The 27,888-nt window shown below is 44.4% G+C and overlaps 1 protein-coding gene across 12 annotated transcripts in view; it reads right to left on the reverse strand.

The window, feature by feature from the left end:
• The window catches only part of KCNH7 (potassium voltage-gated channel subfamily H member 7), a 262,472-nt gene extending 235,247 nt beyond the window's left edge, over positions 1-27,225 (reverse strand). For 7 of the 12 annotated variants that reach the window (XM_081005807.1, XM_081005814.1, XM_081005812.1 and 4 more), the window contains exons 1-2: positions 26,472-27,225; positions 22,868-23,098 (exon numbers count right to left, since the gene is read on the reverse strand). In XM_081005807.1, the coding sequence (XP_080861933.1) occupies positions 22,868-23,098; positions 26,472-26,547 (307 nt within the window). In that variant the 5' untranslated portion in view covers positions 26,548-27,225. The remainder of the gene's footprint in view (positions 1-22,867; positions 23,099-26,471) is intronic. The other 5 variants (XM_081005809.1, XM_081005808.1, XM_081005815.1 and 2 more) reach the window with 1 other exon arrangement.
• Positions 27,226-27,888: the final 663 nt, after the last annotated feature.

Genomic DNA, 27,888 nt, shown 5'->3' on the forward strand with positions numbered 1-27,888 from the left:
CCAGCTCTCTGCATGGTTAGAGAAGCCATGGATTCTACTGCCATGAAAGTGCCTTCAGGTTCTGCTTATAAGTCAGGCAAGAGCTCCTGCAGTGCTCAAGCTAAGAAGCAAGCAGGGGCAAGGTCCAGAAAAAGCTTGAGTGTGACCCACATAATTCTGATGGGCTCACTACAGATATTTCCATTGCAACATTTGAATTACAAGCCGGTTCAGCCTAAATTAAATTCATATCTCTCTCTCTCTCTCTCTCTCTCTCTCTCTCTCTCTCTTTCACACACTCACACACTCTTTATCAATTATTATTATTGCAGCAGAGATGCCATCTGATCCAATAACAGTGGAAGTGAGAAATCTCCTGGATATATAGACTTGACACCTTACCACCGCAAGGCTTCAACCCAGAAAATAATACCCAACATTTCCCAGCAACAGCAAACATGTTTGAATATTCCATCACCAATGCTCTGTGTCACCTTGGCTACGACACTCTTTGATTCACATCAGAGGAGCTGAAGAAGGCAGAAGCTAAATTGGTTTGCTTAGAAACTCTAGTATCATTGTTTTTGTTAGTCACTGCAATCAGTTTTACGGGTTTTAATTATTAACTGCATCTTCCTAGGATCCTGTACAAATTTAGCAGAAGCTCTATTTGGTGTTTTGAAACAAGGGTAAGGAACATGTGGTCCTCCAGATGTGGTTGGACTCCAACCTTCAATAGCCTCAGCAAGGGATGCTAGGAGGCAGAGATCTGCATCCCATTCTGCAATCAGCATTGTTTCTGTTCTGCTGCAGTTCATTTCCCACTAAAACCTACATCGTTTGTCTCACTATCTGCTATGGATGAAACACACATGTTCATTTATGTGATTGTGTTATTAATTGCAATGCATTTCAATGGAAGGGAAATATCAAAAACAATGCAGAAAATAATGCAATTGTTTATGTAACATTTGCAGACAAAAAAATAATAATGATAGTGTTGACTGTGTAAATTCTGTTCCTGACCCCAGGTGAATGTATAAATTCTTGCAATTTCTGCTCCTGTTTCCATTTCTGGCTGAATGGTTAGGGAGAATATTTGGAGGGCTACAAGTTAGTTATGCCTGCTTTCAAAATCCCTCCCTGTCCCTATGCTTCTTCATTCGTGTGTGTGTTCTCTCTCTCTCTCTCTCTCTCTCTCTCTCTCTCTCACACACACACACAGGGAGAGACTGAGAGAGAGTGTGAAATAATGGTTCTTGCTTTATTTCTTTGACACTTCTCTGCCAATGATTTGTGCTGCAGTCTTATACCCAGTTTCCCGGGAATAGGCTCCACTGAACTGAATGGCAGAGGTGCACAGGATCACAGTCTCAGTTCCAAAGGAAGATTACTTTCATAGAAGCAGGTGAGAATGAATGACACTTGAAAGCAAGTAACACAACACATCCAACTGAAAATATACGAGCATGGGAATGAAGGCTGGTATATTGCTTCCACCCTTTTGATTTTGGGTTCCACTTACATTTTATTTCCAGCATTAGCTTCCACCAATTTCTTTGGTTCAGAACACCCTGAATCCTGGAACTGAGGGATATGAGCCTTTCTTTAATAGTTGGTTCCTGGCCTCAAGCCAAATAGATCAAAAGTGCCAAGGAGCTGAGGATCTGCAAGCATGAGGGGGTGTTGATTGACTTTGTGAACAAAAGGAAGAAAGCAGATGCTATATAAGGGTTAAGCACACCCTGGCTATACACTAATTTGGAGAGGAAGAGAGAAGACGGAAACGGGCTCAAACTCTTTAGACCGTGGGAAGATGCCTGTGGGAGAGAGAGGGGTGTACCAGAGAGAGGCTGGGTGGTCTGCAGGCGTGGGGATAAGCAGAGCAGAGGCATCCTTCAGCATCCTTTGCTGCGAGATGAAAGTAATGACAGGAGAAGCAAAAGGGAGGACAAAAGTTCTCCCTTCTGTGTCTGACCTAGATAAGGAAACCTAGGCAATGAACTTTTTCTCCTAATACAAGGGGGGGAAATGTTCCAGTGGGGTTATCTCACTTCAGACTCTCCGACACTCCAAAAAGAATTCTGCGCAGTGTGAAGAGCATTCCCACCCTTTGAAGATCTGCTCTCTGTACGTCTTCAATGATGCAAATGGAGTGCTGACTAATGGATACCAGGCGTCTCATAACGGTATGACAGCAGCAGCAAAGGCTCATTATCTCTCACTATGGAGGACGCTATTGAAGAAGTCCCAGGCAACAATGTTCAGCTGAGCCCCAGGTCTTCTGAGCTGGGCCCTGGACCATCCGCACCACTTAAAACAACAACAGCCATTTTGCTTTCACACTGCTGGGCATACTGCAAAGCACAGCCCTAGCGAGACTCCAGCAACCCACAATCTTCATTTGTTCCGAGATGTAAACTTGCATGTATGCACCTATATTAGCATATGCTAACACATTTGTAACAACCTGGCAATCCATGGAGGCAGACACATTAAGGTGAAGGAGCGCTGACTAACACAACTCAGTCTGCCTTCAACCAGCTATCACCTGCCCACCTTCCTACTTACATCCAGCCCAGGGGATGGCAGCACTGCCTGTCAGCTTCATCCTTCTAAGTCTCATTGTTGCCCTTGAGGAACTCTAGTTCCACCTGCTGTTGGCCTCCTTGCCTTCCAGTTCCTGTAGGCAAGAGCCACCATTGCTAGCCATATCCCTGATTATGTCTCTCAATGAGCTGAAAAAAAATGAAACCTGCAACTCACATTTACCTTATGTTTGCCACCCCATCTACCTGGATTCCTCTCTTCTCCCTAAGCGAGTTCATTTTCATAGAACACTTTCATATAACATTTTAGGTAACCAGAGTTTGGAAAATGAAAAGGCAGGTGCTTTCTGATTATGTAAACAATGGTTCCCCTCTATACGCCATAGCTTCTGTACTTGAGAAATGTTTTAACTATACAGTGAGCACATTTTTAAAGGAATACAAGGCATGAGTGGCAGTAAAACAACCAAATCCAAAAATCAATGCAAAATAATTCAGTACCAAGCTTGTTTAATCAGAGATAAGTCTCACCAAGTTCAGTAGGATTTACTCTCCTGTAAATGTGTTTAAACATTGCAACCTAAAGCCATGCTCATAAAATCAATTTAGATAGACTGAACAGTCATAAGGACAGGAGTATGGTTGGGGTGGCTTGCAGATCCAAGAATAGACCCTCTGTATAAGCAAAGAATTGGGAGCCATTTTCCTTCAGGGGGTGCTTCCAGATGAGGGCTTAATATTGTAAATTGGTCACTGAGAAGTAACAAATGAATTGTTACCCAAAAGTGAAAATCTGGATTAAATTGGTGGCGGTGGAACTATAGCCTGGCCTTTTGATGCCAATGACATAATGAGGACACACTGCAAAGAACTTGAATGCATGAGGAGTAGCAATCCCGCAATCAATACCCATCTAGAAGTACCTTCAGTTCCTGTCCACATGCACAGAGTGTCCTGGACCCCTGGCTTTCCAGGCAGCAAGTCAGTATGTCAAGTCCTAAGTCTGGGGGTCAAGCCACACAAGCAAATTCCAAAGGTCAGGAAACGCAGTCCAGGGTCAATCCAAGTAGCCAAGTCTGAAGTCCCACAGTCAAGATACAGTCCAGAGTCAAACCCAAAGTACAGTCCTGAACCACAGTCCAGGAACATCCAAGCCAAGGTCCATCACCATGAGCAACTGAGCAGATACAGTACCTCAGCTCTGCTTTTGTACTTTGGATGCTGATTGCTTAATGAGACATGTGACCCTCACCTGTCCTAAGCCTACTCCAGCTGGGGAATCACACCTTCTCCCATAGCTAGTGAGCCCCATCTGGCTGGCTAGGGAGCTGGGCTGTGGGCCTTGCCTGCCTCAGCCTCATAGAGCACCACTCCGACTGCTCCCTATTACTCAGTGCCTGCCGTGTTCATACGAAGAAGGGTCCCTCTGGCTTTGGTGACAGGTCCTGCTGCTCTGGTTCCTGTGTATTAACCTCTATCCCCTCGCCATCCTCCGTCACCCTGTGAGTACTTTCTTCCCCATCCTTTGCTTGCCCCGGTGCGTCCCAGTCCTGGCTGCACCTCACTGGGATCCTCTTCTTCCTCCCCATCATCCTGCCAACTCATGACGCAGAGCCTACATTTGTAAGGATGTACAGGCTGTGCACAGGGTCTATGTATGCAGACAAAATTCAAACACATGGAATAAAGACAGATGGATAATCTCATCGAAAACAATGGGATTGCAACTGAACATCTGTTTTTTTCTGGGTTGCATCCAAATCGTTGCAGAGGGAAGACCAATTCTGTCCTTTTGCCCTATCTCATTATCTGCTGTAGTAGCCCAACAATCGTTCCTTTTGACATAGCTCACAGATGAGGATAGGCCAGCCTCAAACTTTTTCAGTGACAGAATGTGGTGATGATGAAATCCCTGTTCACACATAAGCCTGCGGATGAGGACCCACGTTGTGAGAAGTCTCCAAGTGACTGTAGCAGCTAGTAGCTTTAATAACTGCTTATGGCCACCTGTAGATTACCCTCTCCCTCCCTCCCTCCCTCCCTCCCTGGTGGCGCATAACTTCTTTCTAGACTCAGCACATAAGAGAGGAACAAGAGAGGAAAAACAAGCAGTGGCTACTTCTTCCTCTTTGCTGCTCTGATTGCCAGAAGAAGCCAGGCTGTGGTGGATGGAGGATAAGCAGGCAGACAGCAGTGGTACTGAAAGAAGATGGGGCTGCAGTTTTCAGCAGGTGGTTGTGGCGGTTGTCAGAACTGCTACAGTCACTAAGAGGCTTCCCACCTCATGGAGCATTGTTCACAGGGTCCTGGATGAACCAGGATTCAGATTTCTGACTCCATAAAAACAAGGTGCACAGTTTAGGTTGAAAAGAAGTTAGCTGCATTAACATCATTCCTCCCAGTAGTCCTTAAAACATGCTCCAGTGAGAGGGATTTGGTTTTGTGTGAATATAATAAGCATTATAATAAATTGTAACAGCTATTTTCCTGTAAAAGTATTTATACAGGGAAAAATATATTGTTTCACAAATAATGTGGCACTGTATACTTTATGCTGTAAAATAAAACCAATCGTTCGTTTCCTACATGCACCTTCTGACAATCTTTTTAAGGGCTATAGTCCAATTAGCATGGTCATTTGCAAGCCTGAATCCCGGCCATGAAGAATATATTGTTCAACTTTGTTGCAGGGCATGAATACAGAAGGAGTTCTAAAGCACGTCAGTGCAAGTAGATAAAAAGGTACCACTGTGGCAGGAAGCTAAACGGAGTTTCCGTGAGCTCTGGTTTCCATCATGATGTCCCATTGTGCCAGAAGCGGTTTGGTCATGCTGGCCACATGACCCGGAAAGCTGTCTGTGGACAAATACCGGCTCCCTTGGCCTGAAGCGAGATGAGCACCACAACCCCATAGTTAACCATCCAGGGGCCCTTTACCTTTTTTACCTCTGTATAATAAACAAGTTGTCTTAACTTCTGACCTGATCCCCATCTAATCTGTGTAGCATGGTAATAAGTACACAAGAATGAAAAATCCAGTCGTCCCATTTTGTCTGAATTATGTCTCTACCTGAATTATGACTTGAATTTAGAAGAAAGAAGGAGAATGATATTTTGCAAGTTTTCTAACAGCTACATCATCATAACAACTGGCAATTTTTAATGTGGGAAATGATTTTTGGAATGGCACGTGTCTTTATTAGGGAATAAGCTAGTCCTATGTCAAATATGGCAGGGCACGCAGCAGAAGAGGAGAGAAGTGTTTTATACAGGAGTAGGACCACAAGAAGACATGAAAGACAAGTGATCCCAAACCAAACAAGCAATACTAGAAATCAAGGCACTGCAGATAAGCAATTGTATACATGGAATAGCCTATGATGCCAACTAGGCCAAATCTCTGTTCAAAGATCAAGCTAGCAACACCCTAGCCCCTATGGATTACAGCCTGAAGCAGTCTGCCACAAGCAGATGCATCAGGGAAGGTGTTTGCAAATTATTCTACATGAGTTGGGAACATGAGCCAGGCCACATAGTACACATAACAGAGGGAGAAAAAGCAAAAACCACACCAGCTCCAAACCCGTTCAGGTGATAAAATCACTAGGCATCAGCATCTCAGGAACACAACTCTGTATCAACTTTCATTGCCTCTATAGCAATCTATAGCTATCTTTAAAAAAAAAAAAATCCAAAAGAGAAAAATGGGAGTATGCCAAGTAGGAAATATGAACAGGTCTATATCTTGTAGCATAAATCACTTTTGCAGCATTCGTTAATTGACACCATTGATATCATTTTCAAGGAAATTTAAACTCCTGACTTCTTCTGAATGAGTTAAATTGGTAGAGCAGGAAAGCCGTATCAGTGAGATATTTGAAAAAGATCCAGGATATTATGCCTCTTATATTAGATGAATGGAAGGATGGCAAAGAAGCAGGCAAAGGATGGAAGACAGTTGCAGCCAGTGACTGATACAAGCAGCCCCAGTCCTTAGAAAGAAGTCAGATTGTCAGAACAGCACCAGTGTAAAACTCATGTTTTGTTATTCTCCTAAATATGAAAACTGATCCTTCCTCTCCTTTTGTGCTCTGGCATGCCTATCCAAGGAGCAGATACATGAGTTTATCTTAAAATTTTCATTTCTCATTTCATTTCATTTGGAACTTGCATACCACATAACTGTGCTCAGTGTGGTTGACAAGCCAAATGTACAACACATTGCCACCCTCTAAGTGTTCAAAGTCTAATGAAAAACAGAATTCAGGAATCTGTATATATTTCACACTCCCTCTTACAGACATATATATTTCTACAATGTAATATCGACAAAAGATCAGTGAACAATAAAATAAAATCACTCCGTCAACTGCAAGTTAAATAATTGCATTTGCAAATAGCCATGAGATTACGCTGAATTTGCATCCTGCATCCCCCATGGAAGACCTTCTCCGACCCTTCACTGCTTCCTCCAGGGTTCCTCCCTTCTGCCCCTATCTATTCCTATTCTGCTTGCATAGTAACCAGGAGCAGAGCAGGGATCCACTTTGGTGTATTTCCAAGAGACGCAAGCCGAATGTTACTTGCAGTTGTGCTTTATGCTTCACGAGAGCTGCATGTAGTTTATGCTTGAGCATCTGTACCTACATGCAAAACATGAAGTTGAAAAGCGGCTTCGGCTTCAGGAGTTAAATCCCCAGTGAAATGTTTCATACCTTTGGCATTTCTATCAGGGACAGTGCTGTAGCTACAAAGCTGAGAGAATGCGATCTCTACTGGATAGAATTGTGTGGGTGTCATTGTCCTTTAATCCTCTAGAAGTGAACCTATGAAGCCTGTGTCATGGCTTATCTAATGTTTTGCTGTCCCCTCCCCACCCCTCTCTTCTATCTATTGAGCCATATTATTAAGAAATAAGTGGGAAAACAGAGCCGGCCCGTGAAGAAATAATTCCATTTGCCATGATTGGGCATTTTGTACTCCTACCTATCTTCCCTGGAAGCGCTCTCTTTCTCTCTCTTTCATAATGTCTGTTCAGAAACTACTCTGTAGAAATGGAGTAATAATATGAAATGGAATAATAATAGAAATGGAATAATAATAGAAATGGAATAATAATAGAAATGGAATAATAATAATAATAATAATAATAATAATAATAATAATAATATTTATTATTTGTACCCCACCTATCTGACTCCGAGCAGCTTCCAGCATATACAGAAACATAATAAAACATCAAACGTTAAGAACGTCCCTATTCAGGTGCCTTATAAAGGTTGTATAGTTACTTATCTCCTTGACAACTGTTGGGAGGACATTCCACAGGGTGGGCAACACTACCGAGAAGGCCCTCTGCCTTGTTCCCTGTAATCTCACTTCTCTCAGTGAGGGAACCACCAGAAGGCCCTCAGAGTTGGATCTCAGTGTCCGGGCTGAACAACAGGTATAGTATACTGGGCCAAGGATACAGGAAGTTGCCTTCCACTGAGTTAGACCATTGGTCTTTCCAGCTTAGTATTGTCTATGCTGACTGGCAGTTCACTGTAGTGAAGAATAGCGTGACCAGGTGTCTGCTGTCCAGGTGCTAAGTCCTGAAGGGCAATTTCAAGACAGCATCAAGACTTTCCCTTCTTCTAGCTCTTTTCCCTAAAATCAGGCTTGGATCAGGCAGCACTTCAAACAGAAGGCTGTGTTAAGCAGGATGTGTGGGCACTCTGTGACTGATTTGCTGCCTGAATTGGTTGGTCTCTGCATGGTGTTGTGGTCCGATACAATTTTCATAGAGCTTCCAGCAGATGAGTTTCCACTCACAAACTGAAGCATGACAGAGTGGATAACATTTAAGCATTCTGAAGGAGCCATATTGTTGCAAGCCTAAAGGCTAATACCATACTCTCCAACATTTCTCCGATGAAAATAGGGATGTTCTAAATAGGACAACAACAACAACAACAACAACAACAACAACAACAACAACAACTATTTATACCTCACGCATCTGACTGGATTGCCCCAGCCCCTCTGGGTGGCTTCCAACATATATAAAAATATAATAAAACATTAAACATTTTTTAAAGAACTTCCCTATACAGGGCTGCCTTCAGATGGCTCAAGAGTTGGATAACTCAATACCCTCTAATATTTCTCCCTGGAAAATAGGGACGCTTGGAGGGTCTGTAATATGGCCTCCTCTCGGGGCTAAAGAGTAGTTTGCTGACTGATTGTGCTTGCTTAAACATAAGTGCAGATATATTTGATAGCTGGCAGCTAGTAGCTACTAAACAGAAACAGTTCGACAATTTACATCTTACATCTTGCTAGCTTTTTGTAAGAACAGCAACAAAAGATTCCCGAGGCACCACTATATGATGATGTGAGTTCTGGTCCTCAAAAGCTTAAACCACAATAAATTTATAGTATGGCTATCGTACCCACACTTACTTAGAAGAGGCCTCACTGTATTCCATCTGATTTGCATCTGAGTAGATATGCTTGGGGATTGCACTGATAATCTCTGAGGTGCCACGAGACTCTTTGTTGCTTTCGGTAGCCATATGTAAGCTGTTTCGAGTTCCTCAGACAAAGAATGGAAAGATGAAAGTAACAGAACTGAGATCTGAGCTGCACAAAGCACATCCGTAAGCTCAGGGTGCTGGTACAGCTATATCACTCACAGCTTCATTTTTTCCTGTCTCCATAAATACAGGGTGCAACCCCCCCCCCCCCAAGCTTCAAATCTTAGCATTTGCTATAGAGGTAAGAAAGAGAGTGTGACATTTGTCAAGTTGCAGAATACTATTAGCAAGTTGGAATGATGTTTGCAACTTGTCTCCTGCAATTGGGTAAGGGACTTTCTTCCACTTTCTGACTAAAATATAGGGAAATAAAATCACTCCACTGATAATTAGCCTCTGAAGCAAGACTGCTTCATTGCAGATATGATGCACTCATAATAAAGTGCTCAGAGTTAATTAAAGTCTTATTAGCCATAATTGTTTTGCAGTTCAAAATTACATGATGGCATTGGAAATAGATACGGAACAAGGTGTTTGCAAAACAGTGCCTACCTAGAACTCCTTTAGCACGTGTAAGAGCATTTATATTGTCTCAGTGTGAAAACTGCTGGTGTCTCATCTGTGTAAGACTTTTCATAGCTATTAGTAATCACTGTTGAAAAACAAAGCAGACATTTTACAAGGATGGAAAAGACCTACTTTCATGACATTTAAGAGCTTTTCAGTGAAGTGGGTGATTAAAAAATGGGGCAAAGAAGAAGGAGAAACAAACAGATCTATTCTTGGCATTAAATAAAATCTACAGACAAAATTGAAAGTGTAGGCCTCTGCTGAACGCTTTCAGATTGTGAGTTTTGTATATGAACTATTGTTTTTGCAACAGTAGCTGTAGAAACCATCAATTACTTGACACTTTGTTATAGGGTGCACACAAATAATCAACTTGCTAAGCGACTGATAAGTGTCCTGGAACCATCACCGCAATTCGGCTAAGTCAGCCAGGACTCTGCTATACTTAATTGAAGAATGCATATAGGCTATAAAACAAAGGTATTATTTTGCACTAGAGAAGCTGATTGATTTCTCTGATGCAAAGTTGGAGGTGAATATAATTTAATTTAAATATAAATGCAATACCTCTCCCCATAGTAGAGAAGAGTGTAACGGGGAGACAGGGGGAGACCTTGGTTATATGCTGCACTGTGTAAGGGCGTTTGACACCCTCCCCTCGCAACCCTTACAGCGCCAGCTTAAGCCAGGCTTTGAGATTGAGGTGTGAGGCTCTGGTATGGTCCTAGAGCCCTCCTATCTTCTTCCCAAAACCCGGTAAGTGCTTGTCCAGCTTGGGGAAGGAGGATGGAGTACTCTAGGACCCTGTCAGAGCCAGCACACGTCTCTCCTGAAGCCAGGCTACTGCCTACCAGGCTTTGAGAAGGTGCCCTCCTTGTCTGTGCACCCAGTGTAACCTCACCACTGGCGCTGCCCTAAATCTGCCTCTGGGGGGGCACCCGTGTGCCTGCTCAGTTCAGATGCCTGCTGCTATCAGTTGGTGGGCCACTTTGAGGCTTCCACTGCTCTTCCTTCTATTGATCTTTTAACTGGCCTTGGGCCAGACAGCCTCCAAACAGAATATATAAAGTTTAGGATGCCAAGATCCTGGTGACAAGTGAATCAGGTGGCCAATGTTTCCACCTTCAACTGATGTATGCTGCACAAGGCAGACCCAGCTTTGTGAAACATGTTGCAAGATTTACGCTAGGGGTGGGCAACATGTGTGGCCTTCAGGTGTGATTGAACTGCGATTTCCATCAGCCAAAGCCAGCATAGCCAAGGCTACACTGAGCACAGACAGGGAAGAATAATTTGGAGCATTTTTTAAAGAAAAGCATAAAATTTATGATTTTCAGTTACATCAGTTTTAATAATTTCACAGTCATTTTAACATTTCAACTTCTTTCCTCCTCTTTCTGTGGTTCCTTAATTTTATTTTTATCATTTTGTGCATATTCTAAATTAACTTAACTCATTCTTTTATTCATCTACTTTAATTATATACTCTTACAAAACTGCAGGTTATTACAATAATCTTGCCAATGTTCTTATCTATTTACGATTTTTTTGTAAATATTCAATAAACCATTTCCATTCTTTTATAAAAAGTTTGTTATCTTTTTTCCCCCATTTCTTTTTATTGAGTTTCACTTAAATAACCAAAAGAAAAAACAAATCAACAATTTCAGAAGAGATATCCAAACATAACACAGAAGTAACATCAGTTTCCGTTACAGTTCTTTGTCTTCTTACTTAAATCTTTATATCTTTAAATATTTAAATCTTTCCTCTACACACCTATTGACCTCCTTCCCTCCCGATTTTGGGCTTCTTAATAAAAATACTTTCTTTTTCCTGCAGCTGTTAATTGTTAATGGTTTACACATCGTAAGATCTATATCAAACCTGCTATAGTTTTTAAGTTTCTATAATTCCCTTCAATGTATACCATAAATTTATTCCAGTCACTAATAAACTTTGTATTTTTTTGGTTTCTGATTTTTTGTGTCATTTTTGCTAATTCAACAAATTCAAATAATTTTATTTGCCAATCTCTGATCGCTGGGGTGTTTGGACTTTTCCAATTTTGTGCAATTAATATTCTAGCTGCAACTGTAGCATACTGGAATAATATCTTATCTTCTTTTTTAATTTCATCCCCAATTATTCCTAATAGGAATAAAAGTTTGTTATCTTGATTTCTTTCTTTTTTTCTGGTAAGTTTTGCCCTTTCTGCATAGTCCCTAAGTTTTTGTATCCGTGCGAATAACTTGGAGCATTATGTCTCTGTGAGATACATGACTTAGATATTTCTGCATAGCATTGTGAATATTAAAAATGGGCAGGGTTTGCTGACTATTTTTCCCACTTGCTTGAAATGTGCAGGAGCTAAAGGAGGGCTTGGCAGTGCTCCTAAGCAGCTACCATCATCCACTGCTATGTAGGTCTACTGCAGGCAGTGGTGGCTGGTGCTCATTGCGACTGTGAGGGTGGAAGGCAGGGAGGTTAACTGTAGGTGGAGCCAAAGCCAATGTCAGTCAGAGCCACCCTCTGCCTGGTTGTAAGAAAGAAAGCAGGCAGGTGTGGCCTGAGGGCAGACTAAGGGTAGTTAGGTAGTGTCCTCTTTTGCCCTAATAAACCAGTCTCCTCTGACTGCAGGAGAAACTTTCAGTGGATTGTGCTTCATGCTGGCAATAAAAGTCACACACAAGGTTTGGAGCTAAGAAGAGGGCCCCCTCTTGTTCTTCGGAGGAACCTGGGTTTTTGGATAACACCTCGGTGCCACCGTGCAGAAGGTCAGCGGCAGCAATGTTCACCTGATCTTCTAACAAAAGGTGTGACTAATAAGACGGCAGACTGTACAATAGCAATTGCTAACTTTCACCTCTGTGACTTGTGCTCTGTCATTACTTTAGCGGTTTTTGAGATGGAGCTTTGTTACAGGCTATTAACCTGGGCAGTGAGCTTGACTGATAAAACGTCACTCAGAACACCCATGGCAAATAGGTGCGACAGGCTAAACTGAAAAGGCTGTGTTGCACTTCGCCAAGGTAGCTTTAATGTGGGAGATGAACCTTTGTAAATCGAGGGTGCTAAATACTATTCTGAGGAGGGGTGGGGAGCAGGTGCTGTGTGGAATTCTGGTTTCCACTCTAGGATTTTTTTCACTGGGTGCTTCAGAATGCAATAAAACACGTGGCTTTTTTAAAACAACAACAACAACTCTGGTTCTGACAGTCTTCTAGATTATGGCATGTGAGGGGGTGGGGATTTCCCCCCCAAGAAGCACCATATCCTTTTCTTGGAAACCTTCCCAGGGTCACACGCTTGGTAGGCAGGGCCAAAGGCAAAAATAAACCCCTCTAAATTTTACTTTTGTATTGGAAACTACATTTTACAAACACACACAGAGTTCTATGCTTGAGCCATTCAACCAAGAGAAACGAGCAGAGTTAAAGGACACATCCCAGCCTGGCAAAAACACTTTTTGGATACAAAGCAGGGCTGAGGAAGGGCATTCCAAGGGTTAGATAGGCAGGCCTGGAGGGTTCCATTTCGCCCCAGAGTCTAGGGTTCCCCACTCCTGGCATAGGACAAGGAATTACTGGCATTTGTTGTTGTCAGGTAGCTTTGGGCAGAGAGGCAACTTATATATACTTTAAGGAAAAATAGGGCCTTTTTCGTGGCTACTCCCAGACTTTGGAACTCCATTCATAGAGAAGCTAGTCTTGCTCCCTCATTGTTGTCCTTCCACTGGCAGGTGAAGACCTTCTTGTTTCAGTAGGCTTTGGGGAACTGACTGCTTTCAATGAAAGGGGTGGGGCCTTGCTGTTTATATTGCAATTATTTGTATGGTTTAAATAGATTTCATATATGTATACAATTTTACTTCTAACAGTTGTTTTTTATATGTTTTTAGAGGTTCTCATTTTTATGTGTAAGCTACCCTGTGTCCCCATCAGGGGAAAAGGTGAGATATACATAAATATGTCATCATCATCAATAGGAGCCAGTATAGCAAAGAGGCTATAATGCTTCAAAAAGGACATCTGGATTTCAGTCCTCACTCACTCCATGGACTGAAGACGTGGCCTTGCAGGTGAGTCTCTACCATTCAGCCACAGTTCCTTAAATGTAAACTCAGGACCTAAGACTTGCCTTGGTGGATCAGATCAAGGGTTCATGTAGGCCCACATGTCACAGAGAAGCCTGTAGCTTAGTAGTAGTTGTCGTCCTTCAAGTGTGCAGAAGGGGCCACATTCCATCCCTAGCATTACCAGGTAGGACTGAAAGAAGCACTCTGCCTGAAATACAGGAGGATCGCTGTCAGGGCTTTCTCTCCCCCCCCCCCCATAAAGAGCTGTTGTCTTACAAGGAAAGTCACTTAGGAGCCGTCTCTGATGATCGGTAGAGCTGGAGAATCAGCAGGATTGCAAACTCCTCTCTTTCTCTCTGTGCCACCACATTCCAGCCATCCTGCTCTTCCTCTCCCTGTTTGTTATGAAACATAGCTCATTGGCAGAGCATACACTTTGCATGCCAAGAGGTCCCAGGTTCAATCCCTGGCATCTCCAGCTAAGGAAGACCCCTGCCTGAAACTCCAGAGAGAAGCTGTCCGTCAGTGGAGACAGTACTGAGCTACATGGATCAATGGTCTGACTCAGTTTAAGGCAACTTCCTATGCTCCGAGGCATTCTCTCTTTGTTTGCTTATCGCCACTGGACCTTGCCATCGCCCATAAGAACATATTACTGACTCAGCCTCATAAGGCTGAGTAAGATGCATTGTACAAATGATAAACACAATGTGTTGTTGAGTATATAAATTAATTCCCCCCCCCCCTTGCCCTTTAAACTATTGATTAGAAACTTCAGTGATTCTGGGAAGCAAAATTCTGTTGTTTATCAGATCAACCCTCCGTGTTGCACAATTCAACAAAAGATGGTGGCAATACTATTTCGCTCTTTGGAATATCAAAAGAACTGTCAGAAGTAATTCTTTCCGGCTGTCATGTTATCTGTCACCGCCACGTCCTGCCCTTGTATTCCTCCTCCACAAAATCTCTCCGGTTACGCAGCAGCATTGAGCAACTTCACTCTCCTGTCAATAATCAGACTTCATAGGATGTCTACACTTAGGTACCTCTGACTTTCATCATCTTACAGCACACCCATCACACATGAAAAGGGCTGACAGGATACAGCGCTCCTTGATGTAAATACACAACCCCCCACCCTCAATCCCCTCACAATTATAGTTTTCATGTCAAAGCTTTACAGCTTTATCACCCCAAGCAATATTTTACAGCTGTCAAGTATGATTTATGCAATAATGGCTTAAAGAGAGAAATGGGAGTCCTCAGAGAAAGAGCTGTCACACATCTCCATGGCAAATAACTTTATTAAAACAAAAATATTGATATACTGCATAAACAGTATCTCCCCTCCAAAGATACCTAATCAGATCAGTCACTAAAGATAAACTGATTGTAGAAAGGATGTTATGAAGCAGATGTGGAGGAACATTGTTCCCTGTTACTCTGAATTTTAATAGCTACTAATGCCTATTGGGCAACTTTGGAAAACACTTTATTTAGGCATAATTGGTTATATGATTTTCATATACCTTGATAATTTAAGACACACACCTTTCCTACGCTGAGCAGAGTGACTGCAGTCAGAGGGAATGCAGATTATTTAGCTGTTCCATTGAGATGTATGTAATCACTTCTTTTCTTTTTTTTAAAGTATTTTTATACATCAAAGTTTGGCCTGTTTTTCAAGTGCTCCTTTTGATTATGCCCCACCACCTTGGTTATTTTACTAATTTCCCATAAAGGATTAGCTCATGGCATGGAATGAAATATACATATAGACTTTGAACTTTAGACAAATGGTTCTATTAGAAAAAAGGGGAGGGAACTACAAAAATGATATAGATACAGTTTAAGCAGGGTTCTGTAATGCGAGCCTCCTTTTCCCACAGGGTATATGCATAACTCTCCATGGTGATTTTACATGGACCGTAGAAGTGTTACTCTTCGTCAGTTTAATTCGATCAATTGCTTGTGGCTTGGCCAACATTAAAACCACCTATTAAAATCTCCTTTCTTCTACTTCTCGGCCTCCATTGCATCCGCTAGCTCTCGCCCGGCACAATTATTTAGTGTAATTCAGTCTTTAACGTCCCTCGAAGGACAGCCAAATTTAAATAATAATTTGACCCACAGCTGTGAGGCATTTGCGAGCTTTTTTGCGGAGAAGGTCCTGTCGCTCCGCCATGACCTCCCTGCCAATTTGGATACAATAAAGGAACTGGAGGCCCCTCGACTGTCCTCGGGTCCAGTATTGGACCACTTTGACCGGATATCCCCAGCCGATGTGGACAGACTCCTCCGAGCTGGAAAGCCCACCACTTGTCCTCTCGACCCGTGCCCGTCTTGGCTGATTAGAGCGTGTCCAGACGAGGTGCGGGCCCCCCTGGGGGATATCATCAATCTGTCCCTTGGCACCGGGACATTCCCAGGGGAACTGAAGGAGGCAGTGGTGCGTCCGCTCTTAAAGAAAACATCATTAGATCCCTTAGATCTATCCAATTACCGCCCAGTTTCGAATCTTCCATTCCTGGGTAAGGTGATTGAGAGAGCAGTTGCTGAACAGCTTGGTAGGTTTCTAGATGAAACATCGGCTCTGGATCCATTCCAGTCCGGCTTCCGCGCTGGTCATGGGACCGAGACGGCTCTGGTCGCCCTAACAGATGATCTCCGCAGGCAGCTGGATCGAGGCGGGTCGGGGCTGCTGATTCTTCTAGACCTGTCAGCAGCCTTCGACATGGTCGATCACGAACTCCTGGACCACCGCCTTGCCGACGTGGGGATCCAGGGCACAGTCCTTCAATGGCTGCGCTCGTTCTCTCTGGTCGGGGACAGAGGGTGGCGCTTGGGGGGGAACTGTCATCCCGCCACTCCTTGGTGTGTGGAGTGCCCCAGGGTGCGATACTCTCCCCGATGCTTTTTAACATCTTTATGCGCCCCCTCGCCCAGCTTGTCCGGAGTTTTGGGCTGGGTTGCCATCAGTATGCTGATGACACCCAACTCTATCTGCTGATGGATGGCCATCCTGACTCGGCCCCAGACACACTGATCAGATGCTTGGAGGCTGTGGCTGGATGGTTACGTGGGAGCCGGTTGAAGTTAAATCCTTCGAAGACAGAGGTCCTCTGGCTGGGACGGGACGATATGGGATTGAGGGGGCAACTCCCATCTCTTGCGGGGGTGCAATTAGTGCCAGCACCGTCCGTTAAGAGTTTGGGTGTAATCTTCGATACCTCCCTCTCCATGGAGGCGCAGATTGCAGCTATAACAAAGGCGGCATTTTTTCATCTCCGCCAAGCTAAGCAGTTGGCTCCTTACCTCTCTCGCCCTGACCTAGCCACTGTGATCTACGCGACGGTCACCTCCAGACTGGATTATTGTAACTCGCTCTACGTGGGGCTGCCCCTGAGACTGACCCAGAAACTCCAGCGGGTGCAGAATGCCGCAGCGAGACTCCTTACGGGGTCTTCGCTGCGGGATCACATTCATCCGGTGCTATACCAGCTGCACTGGCTCCCGGTGGAGTACAGGATCAGGTTTAAGGTGCTGGTTTTAACCTTCAAAGCCCTATACGGCCTAGGACCCTCGTATCTACGGGACCGCCTCTCCTGGTATGCCCCACAGAGGAACTTACGGTCTTCAAATAAAAACATCTTGAAGGTCCCAGGCCTCAGAGAGGTTAGGCTGGCCTCAACTAGAGCCAGGGCTTTTTCGGCTGCGGCTCCAACCTGGTGGAACGCTCTGTCACAAGAGACAAGGGCCCTCCAGGACTTGACATCTTTCCGCAGGGCCTGCAAGACAGAGCTGTTCCACCAGGCCTTTGGTCAGGGCGCAGCCTGACTCCCTCCTTTGGCAATCTTTACAATACTTTAGTTTATGGTTGCCATCAATTTTGATTTTAATTAATTCTTTGATGTTTTTATAACGTTGCACTATTTTAGTGTTGTTAGCCGCCCTGAGCCCGGCTTCGGCTGGGGAGGGCGGGATATAAATAAAATTTATTATTATTATTATTATTATTATTCTTCCTGCTTCTCATGGAAATTGCTTCTTATAACGCTGGAACATCCCAGGAAGCTGAGAGCCATTTACTGACAGGTAGAGATGTTAACTTTGGTAATTCTTGAATGTGTTAGGAATGCAGCAATTGACGACATTTTATTTGAAAGGGGCTATAGCTCAGAGGGGTAGCATCTGCTTTGCATGCAGAAAATCCCTAGTTCAGTCACCAGAATCACCAGGCAGGACTGCTGCCAGTCAGGGTAGACTGTTCGTTCTTGGACCATGAGGTTCAAGCTTTTGTGGTTCCAGAAATGGCCAACTGTCTTTTATCCGTATCTGCTTTGGTAGCAGAGGATGGTTCATCTCCTTCTGCATCGCCTCATGCCATTTGCTGGCTTCTTCCTGAGGCAGTTTCTGAACATCCTCAAAGGTTTCAGGTTCTCACTGAGCCATACCAACCCACACACTTGTGGCTTCAAACCTGTCAGGTTTGATCTCCTCAGCGTGAGTTCTGGCACCCCTCTGACCCACTAGGGCCAGCTAGACCATCCCCAGTGTCAGAAAACTCCCCCTCTGACCTGCTGCGTCTTTTGAACCTTACAGCTGGACCTGTGGGTGAGGATGGCTCACTCTTTGGCTCAGACTTGACAGTAGCCTTTGGAGGGGTTCTGGGCCGCTCCTGCGCTGGACTCTGTTGCTCTGGACTCTGTTCCTCAGCAACAGGATCAGTTCCCACCTCCTCCTCCTCAGCGTCAAATCTCGTCAAATATTGAGTGAGATGGACCAATGGTCTAAATGAGTTTAAAGCAGCTTCCTAAATCCCAATGACTGATGACTGGCTGATTGGTTCATGAAAAATCCAGCTTCCAGGTGAAGCAATTAACCCAGGGACACTTCAGGCCCGCCAAACTGAGAGACTGGGGGTAGTGGTTGTTTGTTTGTTTGTTTCAGGGCTTTTTTTCCACCCAGAACTCACCAGAACTCAGTTCTGGCACCCCTCAGGTGGGCGCCTTTGCCATTATAAGAGAACAAGGTGGTAAGTTCCGGCACCTCTTTTTCCAGAAAAATAGCACTGTTGATTATTATTATTAATTCAATTTATATACCACCCTTTATCAAAAGACCCCAGGTTGGTATACAACATTGAAAACATATTACAGAACATCAGTGATAAAAAGATAATAAAAAGCATACTGACAGAAAGCCTGATAATAAAATAGTCATCGTAATAACAGTCCTCTCCCTCACACTTTTACAGGCTGTAGATTATTTAATAGCCATAGGCCTGGGTAAAGAGGAATGTTTTCACCTGGCCTCTAAACACATGTAATGATGGTGTCAGGCAAGCCTCTCTGGGGAGCATGTCATAAGAAGCTTTCAGAAAGTTTGAAATGTGGACTGCCATCCTATAACACTTACCTGAGAGTAAGTTCCACCTGGCTCAATGGGTTTTACTTCTGAATATCCACTGATAGTTACCTGCCAACATCTTAAGCATAGAGAAAGTAAGCACCAATGCTCATCCCAAAGGTTCACAGGGTGAAACATAGCTGCTGCAATTCTATAAATATGCACATCCCATTGAAATCAATGGCATAACAAAGCATGTGACTGGAGCTGCTGCAGCTACTGCCATGGTTTCTATTTATTGCTACCCGGACACTACGCTGGATCCATTTCATTAAAAGTCTCAGGGTTCTGCTTAGGAAAGGGTTTCCCCCAACACTCCCCTTCAGGGGCTAATACCTGCTTTGAGCTCCTTATAGGGGTGACAGTCCCATTAGCTAGCATTTCCCTTCTTCTTGCTATAAAATATATCAGGCATGGCATCTTCGGCCTCTAGGGCCCTGTCCACCAACTGGCAACCTGTGGACCACACAAAGCCCACAGATGCAGCAAAGAGGGTGGCCTGCATCTGGCCACCCCATTAAATATGCCAGGGATGGGCAGGAAGCAGCCCCCATGCCCGATTGGCCTTGCAAGTGAGGCCTGCCCCAAATGGAGGGTCCAGCATGGCCAGAGGTGAGTGGCACCAGGTAACCATCCCCTCCACCAACCGCACAGGAAGGTGGCAGCCTCCCAGGATGGAGCTCCAAGAGAGTGGATATTGCCCTAGTGTTTGGCACCTGCCATGCTGTTTTAATAGACAATTTGTTGTCCTGTAGAAAGAGATATGATTCTCTAGTAGCACCAAGGGCCAAACCCTTTCTTGGACTCTAGTTCTTTTGAGAAAGAGAGAAGCACAGCCAGGAGAAGCAGAGGGTTGCACTGGACAGAGTGTTAGGTATGAAACAAGGAACCCCAGATTTATAATCACCAGTAAGCCAAGGTTGTCTTGCCACCAGTCACTATGTTCACATCTGCATTACAGTTCTAGATATTTTATATAAGTTTAACTGGATCTTGGGAACTGTAGCTTGGTAGCAAAGATGCAAAGTATTCCCCATTAGCAGTTAGGCCCTGTCAGAGAACTACTACAAAGGAAATGGCCATTCCATTAGTTCAAAGCTACAATTCTAAACACACTTACCACGGAGTAAAATCCATTGAATCTAGGGGACTGACTTCTGAATTAGCATATTTAGGTTTGTACTGGATCTTATTTGTAGGAGGCATGCCTTATCTCTCAGTCTAACCTACATCACAGGGTGTTGTGAGAATAAATGTTGGGCAACTTTTATATAAGCTGCTCTGAGAAGCCTGGAAAAAGGGCAATATCTCAAGTATGCTAAAACAAATTAGCAAGCAACATTTGCACCCACTGAAAGCCACAGCCTTTGGATCAACAGATACATTTTCTTTGAACATTCAGAATGGAATCAAATGCAGAGCTGTTGTTCTGGGATTTTTTAAGGGTTCAATATTATACTCTTAGCACCAACAGGAGTAACTCTACCCACCACCCGTGTACCCAAATGCCAGTTTGGCAATGCCAGCGAGAAGACGCAAAGCGCCACATGTGTCACTGTTGCTTTAAAGCCTGATTCTCCTCTATCACTGCAGTTCTCAAATGAATGTAAACAGCAGGCTGGCAGGCCTCCAAAGCTAATTAAAGCTCCAAATTTGAATATACGAGATTACTTTGCATTTCCCCTTTGAATACATGTACACAGTGCAAACAAAAATAGAGTACAACAGGCTTATGCATTATTCGGATTTGTTTAATGTCTGCCTTATAATGCTGAATAATCAGAAAAGAAAACTAATTTAAACCTTCGGAAATAATTAGCATCGCCATTCCCTTATCAGGCTGCATCATGACAAATGAACATGCATGCTTATTTTCCTTGCACCCCCCCATCAAAAGCATAATACTGTATTGTTCTTAATTCATGCCATGACTAATTATGTCAAGTATATTTCAGTCAGCCTGTAATCTTTCTTTCTAAAAACAATCGCCAAACTGTCCTCCATCTGAAACAGGTAGATCCTTCTCCCCCATCCATTTTTCTCCTTTTTAAACTCTCTCCAGAGTAATTACTCAGTATTTGAAGCAGTATGACAGGGTGTTTGTTTAAAGCTGATTGTTTCAGGGCAAGACTCGACTGCTCTTTACTTTGACTGCTGAGTAGCTTATTCAGTCAGGTGCCCCTTTTAACCTAAGCGTATGCCTGAGCATGCTTTTTTCCATGATGTGAAACAATCCATACAGATCAACACTCTCAGCACGGAATCTCCTTTCCTTCATTAAACAGCGGCGTCACTCGCGAGGGCAAGGGATCAGCAACACAACAAAAAACGGACACCACAGGTTACATGACTGTCAGAGATTATATGATCAACAATAGCATTGCTTTCATTCTCATTCTGCTTTCGGGTACATTGGTAAGGATATTTCTGTCGGTAGATCTGAAACTAGGAAACACTTTCAGGCTGCAGCTATTTTCTGCTAGGATTCAATCACAAACCTGGAAATTCAGGTTGTGCAATTAAATATTATTTGGTTAGGAGTTCCAGGGCAGCATGCCTGATCCTCTACCCTCCCAATCAAACTTTTTGTGATAAGGAGTATGATGCACTGGAAAGTGAGGGATAGCATTTCCTTGTGGCAAAATCATTTAACCTCCCCACAAACAAATCAGAACTAATGCTCCATAAATAGCCAACGTCACCTAGTCTCCCTGCAAACTTTGTATAAATAAATCAGGATGGATGCTCAATAAACAGGTCATCCCGAAATGACCTCAAATCTCATCATTAGTCACTATTCAGCACATATACATAAGCCGAGTGTTTTCATTAGCTTCAAGCACACATAATTCCTTGTTTGAATGTAGACACTACATTGATTTTGAGTAAGTCACTCACCAATCTCATAGATTTAGTTTCCTATCCATAAAATGAGACAATATTGATAAATTTCATGAATGAATTCAAGGGCAATTAATAAAAACATATTATACAGATGAATTAGATATGAATTCTAAACTCTTTTGTACAATCTGAAACAAAATGATTATGATGGTGATCATGACAAAAAAATATTGTATTTTGCCAAAAGAGATAAAAATGCATTCAAAATTCAGCAGTTGTTCCTACAGATGGTGACTGCCTAACACATACTAACACCTGAAGGTGAAAAAAAAATCTAAATCATGCAAACACTTGATTCCCCCGGTCAAGAGTTATTTCTATTCTTTAAAAAAAGAAATCACTTCCTGGAATGGAAACTGGAGGGGGAAGTTGAAAATTACCATTTGAAACAACTACCTTACATCACTTTTATGCAAATTCCAAACAAACCCTGCTTACACACCAATCCTGAGGACATGTAAACAGAAGCAACTTGCACTGATTGGAGTGGAGCATGATACCTCAGATTAAATGCCCTTAGAATAACAACCTTGTTTCATTGCATATGAAAGAAGCGCAGCTCCACTAGGGTTGAGGCAAATAGTTTTAGGTTTGGGCTGGTGCATTGTATAGGTAAGCCACTATCAAAAGTTTTCTTAATGTGGTCTTGCATTATTTGGATGACTGGCCCATTGTATTTACTGTACTTTTATTTTAGCTGCCTTTGTATAAATGCAGGTTTCACACAACATAGCATATCTTATGTTGACTGACTCCTAACAAAACTCTGACCTGTAGTATCAAAGAAGCCATCTTTCAAAACCAGTTCCAAAGGAAGCCAATTTGTCAAAGACATTAAAAAAAAATTGAAACTACTTTACCATCTTTATGATAATAGGTGACTTCCACTTTTCTCTCCTCTGACCCAAGCAAAGCCTGAGCAATTTGGGCAATGTGATGCCTTTTGGTCTCTGGTCCATGAAGAAAGTCACAGGTGCATGGTTTCTGCATGACGTCTGGTCTGGAGAATCCAGTCATCTCACAGAACCCATCATTGCAGTAGATGATAGCACAGTTCTGCACTCTAGCATTAGCAATGATGAATTTTTTATCTGCAATAAAAAAGTAATGCATTTTTTAGTAATTGTGCAACATTTCATAAAACCTCACAGCTGCCTGTCAGGAGATATTTCTGCATCTGACTGCTACAGTATAGTGAACTTCAGTAGATATTCAACACTACACAAATGTACCAGAGGTCTTTAAAAAAAAATCAATAAAAAGTAGATGAATTAAATCCAAAGTCACCTGGATTGCTGCGGGATTTGATCCAGGAACCTTTATTGCAAAACTTATCACCAAATACAGATATGACCGTAGCTTTTGTTGTGCTGAAAATGTCCAACAAGGGAAGACTGGCTAGGATGGATATCCAAGTAGCCTGGAGGGAAGGGAGTAAATTTTAGATGGGGTTGCTTGCCAAAGCTTAGGAAATAGGCTTCATAATAGGACTCGTAATAGGGGTTGCCAATGTGGTGCCAACAGAGACCTTCCCAAGCACCAACAGGGTCTGTCCCTTTCTGAAACTAGGCTTAAAAGGAGTAGTCAACAGAATGGGTTGTGGGGTTTATATGCATTTGTGTCTGTGGTGCCCATGGGTCCCGAAAGTTTGGGATTGTGAAGCAAACTCCAGGTTTAATTAAATCCTAGGTACAGACAGGTCAACAGGAAAAGTGGAATAGGGAGGTTTTACTAATAATTTAACACCACTGCAAATAATTCCACAAAAAATAACTGGTGCATTTAAAAAAAAACCTCCATTAGCCTTTTTGCCACCTTGTTGGTTATGTTAGTCATCAGTTACATTAGTAATCTGGGGAGCATTGAGAAACAAAACTTTAAAAGAGAGTGAACAGTCTATTCAGTTTGCAAAAGCTTCCACGCTGGTCAGTAGAGAATAGGACTCGATTCTTGGAAGCTGCCTTATCTATTTGTCCATCTTCCTTAGTGTTGCGCAAACGTGGGTCTCCAACTGTTTCCAGACTACAATTCCCATCATCCCTGACCACTGATCTTGCTTCCTAGGGATGATGAGAGTTGTAGTCCAAAAACAGCTGGAGACCCAAGTTTGGGAATCACTGATTCTAGCTCCTAAGTGTCCACTCTGACTGGTAGGCACTCTCCAGCGTCTCAGGGTCTCACCTGGAGACAATTCTTACTTGTCACATAACCAGACAAGTATACAAGCTTGATTTTTACTTGATTCATTGTGAGATGTTACAGTGCAATAGCAATGTAAAGCAAGAAGGAAAACTACAGTATTCCCCTCTTCCTGCTTGGGCCACTACTGGCCTCCCAGCACTCTCCTGCACAGCACTGCCAGCTTAAATGGATGGCTTCCCATACACGCTGATTGCTGTACGAAATTATGCCACAATTATTTCTCTGTAAAATGATGCCAAATTGCAGGGTTAAGTTGCAAAGAACAGCGCATACACTCCATTCAGGAGCAGCTGACCAAGAAGCAAGTTCTCTTGCTCCAACTGATTTTCAGTTTGTTTCAGACCCAGTGCAGTTGACAGGCTTAGAGTGTGATCCAAAGCATGCACTTGGAATCAAGACCCTTTGAACTCAACGGATGTCACTCCTGAGTATGTGATTACAAGACTGCAACTTTAAGTGTGCAACCAGCCACACTTCTAGATCACTGGGAGAGAAAATGGTAACCTCAATCATTCTTATACAGTCCAAGTGTAACAATGTATGCTACTCAGGCATTTCTCTTGAAACACTCATTCAAGGGTTCTCTCTACCAAAATGACATTGGCTGCTCTTTTGTGCTTTTTATTTATTTATTTTTTGCTGAAGCTTCTATTTTTAATGGCAAGCGCAGCTTTGAAGCTGCATCTGTCTTCACAATATGAACCAAGACATGATTCAGTCGCTCACCTGACTTCCCTCCCAAGCTGCATCAAAACTATTACATGGAAGAAATGTGAATGATTTACCCCCGTGAGCAACACAACATGCCATTGTCCTAATGTTTACACCTGGAAGCATGATGGGAAATCTGAAAAGGCTGCAATACACCCTATATAATAGGTTACTCTCAACCCTTTGCACATTCTGTCAGATACCTGTAATTTACAGCTCATCCCAGATGGGGTGCCTGATTATTTACAAGCTTTCTTTGTGGCAACTGCAGCTCCTGTCACTCAATGGTCTCATTATGCACACCCTGGCAGCAATAAATAAATCCACTGACTTTAATGGGCTACTTACATCTCAGAGGGCTGCAGGATCTGACCTTTATTGTGAGCTATGAGTCTATTACAATGAGACAGATTTGCAGCAAATGCATGTTACTCCTAAAATATCCTTCAACGTATTTTAATTTTACTACGTATTTAAGGGAATGTGCATGCATCCAACGTATTGTTTCAGTGTGTGGTGTTCACAGTATTAGAGAACCAAACCAGACCAGGCATTACAGTATCTTCTTAAAATCATTGCCTGCATCCAAAGGATAAAGGCTGCAATCCGATGCACACTTAACTGAGAGTGAGTGCCACTGAACACAATGAGGCTTACTCCTGAGTAAATCCTGCATAGGATTGCACTCTAAGGCTGCAACCTCAAGTGCATTTACTAGGAACTAAGCTTCTTCTAAATCTATATGAGGTTTACTTCCGAGTAAACATGCTCAGAGTGACACTGCAGGCAAGGCGGTCCACTGCACCTATTTCACAATCTGCTGTTGAAATTAGGAAAAGGTCCTATAGGTCAGGCAGAAATCCAAATCCATCTTAGTTAAAGTTTCCTCTGGAAAGACCTTCCGAATCCTCCTGCTGGAAACTTTTCCATAAGCAAATGCTAAACAAGGAGCCTCTGGGCAGTAGGGTCAAGGTGGGAAGGTGCATGTTGTTTGGGGATATAGGAAACTGCCTTGAACAGAATCAGACCACTAATCTAGACTGGCAGCTGCTGTCCAGGGTTTTAAGCAGGAGGGGAACCTCACCCCACCTGGAGATGCCAGGGATTGAACCTGGCACCTTCCGCATGCATACAGAGCAGATGCTCTGCCCCTGAGCTAGTTCTCTCTGCTGGCATTTCCCAGGACATCCCAATCTACTTGAAACCCCACTCCCGATGGAGAAAATGGGAGATTTCATAAGTAAGCCTTCTGTACGTTCTGACTCACTTGATCGGTCCCAAGGCGGACAGGCAGGTATATATAGCTATGGTAAAGAGTTCACTGCATGACAAGCTGAGAGTTTAAGCGAAATGTTTCGGGGCCAGATAGGAAGGATGGGAAGGGAAGCCACCCTGAGACCTGTTCTGGGTTCCAGCTCAGACTTTTCCCGTCCGACAGCCTTTGGCTCAACTTCGCCCGCCTGCCCTAGACACCCCCCCCCCACAACCAACCCAGCCCCCTTTCCCCATTCCCCCTTGCGCAAGAAACGCCAAGGCTGGCGGAGAACTTACTCTGCCCTTCGAATTTGCGGATGATGGTCCCCAAGAAGGTGTTCTGTGGTGCCACATGACCTCGGCGAACAGGCATGGTGCCCCTCGCGCGTCGCCTTCCCCCAGCCCAGGCGCGGCGGCGAGGACTCCTCGGTGGCGGCGGCTTTCGCTCGCTCCGTTTCCCGGGCGCGCTTCGTTCGCTGGGCGCCTGGCTCTCGAGCTAGCCTTTGCGAGAAAGCATCGTCCCTTCGGGCTGCGGGGGCAGCTCGCCGCTCGCTTAGCTCAGCAGCGCGCCGCCGCTTGCCCTCCCGGACTCAGCTCCATGCTCGTCTTGCGCCTCGGGGCGAACCTGACCCGCTCTGGGCCGGGATGGATGGAGTGGGCAGGGAGGCGGCCAGGGGCGCGTCGAGGCGCAGCGCGGCGACGAGGGCGACTCGCCTAGGCGATGGAGGTGCGCCGGGGCGCGTCTCTCTCTCTCTCTCTCTCTCTCTCTCCGCCTCGCTTCTGCTCCTCCTTGCCGAGCCCAGCCCTTCAACCTCCCCGCCCTTTTGCAAGGAACAGCCGAGGCTGCCTGGGTCGCTCCGGCGCGGCGTCGAGCGGGGCTCAGAGCGGCGAGAGTGAGTGTGGCGACGCGTCCCCGCCGAGCCGCCTGCGGGCAGCTCCGGAGCGGCTCGCAGCAGCTCGGGTTACTCAAGCGTGCTTCAGCAGGAGCCAGCCAATAAATCTCTCCCGGGCGACGAGAGCGCGCTCAGACACGCGAGCGACCGCGCGCGCACACACACAGCTCCGGCAGGGATCGGCTACACAAGAGGCAGCCACGTCCCCTCTCCCTCCCCTTCAACACACACCCCAAACGCAGCGGAGACAACGCGGAGAGGCACAAGTCAGGCGGAGGAGAGAGAAAAGGAAACCGATGCCTCACGCTTCGTCTTACAAGGCGACCCACACACCCAAGGGGGCCGACTTGAATAATATATGGGGGGGGGGGTGTCACGCCCTGCATAATCAATCACAAGATGCGATGCTCACACCCCATTTGAATTGCAGGTGGGTGTTTTATTGGAGAGGGGCAAAGGGACCTCGGCCCTAGGAGTTGGCTCCTATGCACCCACGCTCCTCCGCCTCCCCACACGGGTCGACTTGGACGTGTGGGGAAGACTACGAGATAGTACTCCGGAGCATAGGCAGAGTTTGGCTCCTCTCTCACGTTGAACGACCACTTAGGGCGAGCCCAGGCCACAGCAGCTAGGGGAGTGGGTGGGTGGGTGCTGGGTGGGTGGCCTTCCAAATATGGCCGCTCCCTCCGGTCAGCCCCAAAGGAATGAGGGGAGCTTTAGTCTAGCCATATCTGGGCCGGGGGATCCCCAATAAAAGACACAGCTGTGTGCTATGTCTAAAGTGCCTCTCTGTCTTAGGTGAGGGAGTCCTTCTAGACAGC

This window comes from Podarcis pityusensis (genome assembly GCF_964106645.2).
Source record: "Podarcis pityusensis genome assembly, chromosome: 1".
In the NCBI taxonomy this organism is placed as follows: Eukaryota; Metazoa; Chordata; class Lepidosauria; order Squamata; family Lacertidae; genus Podarcis; species Podarcis pityusensis.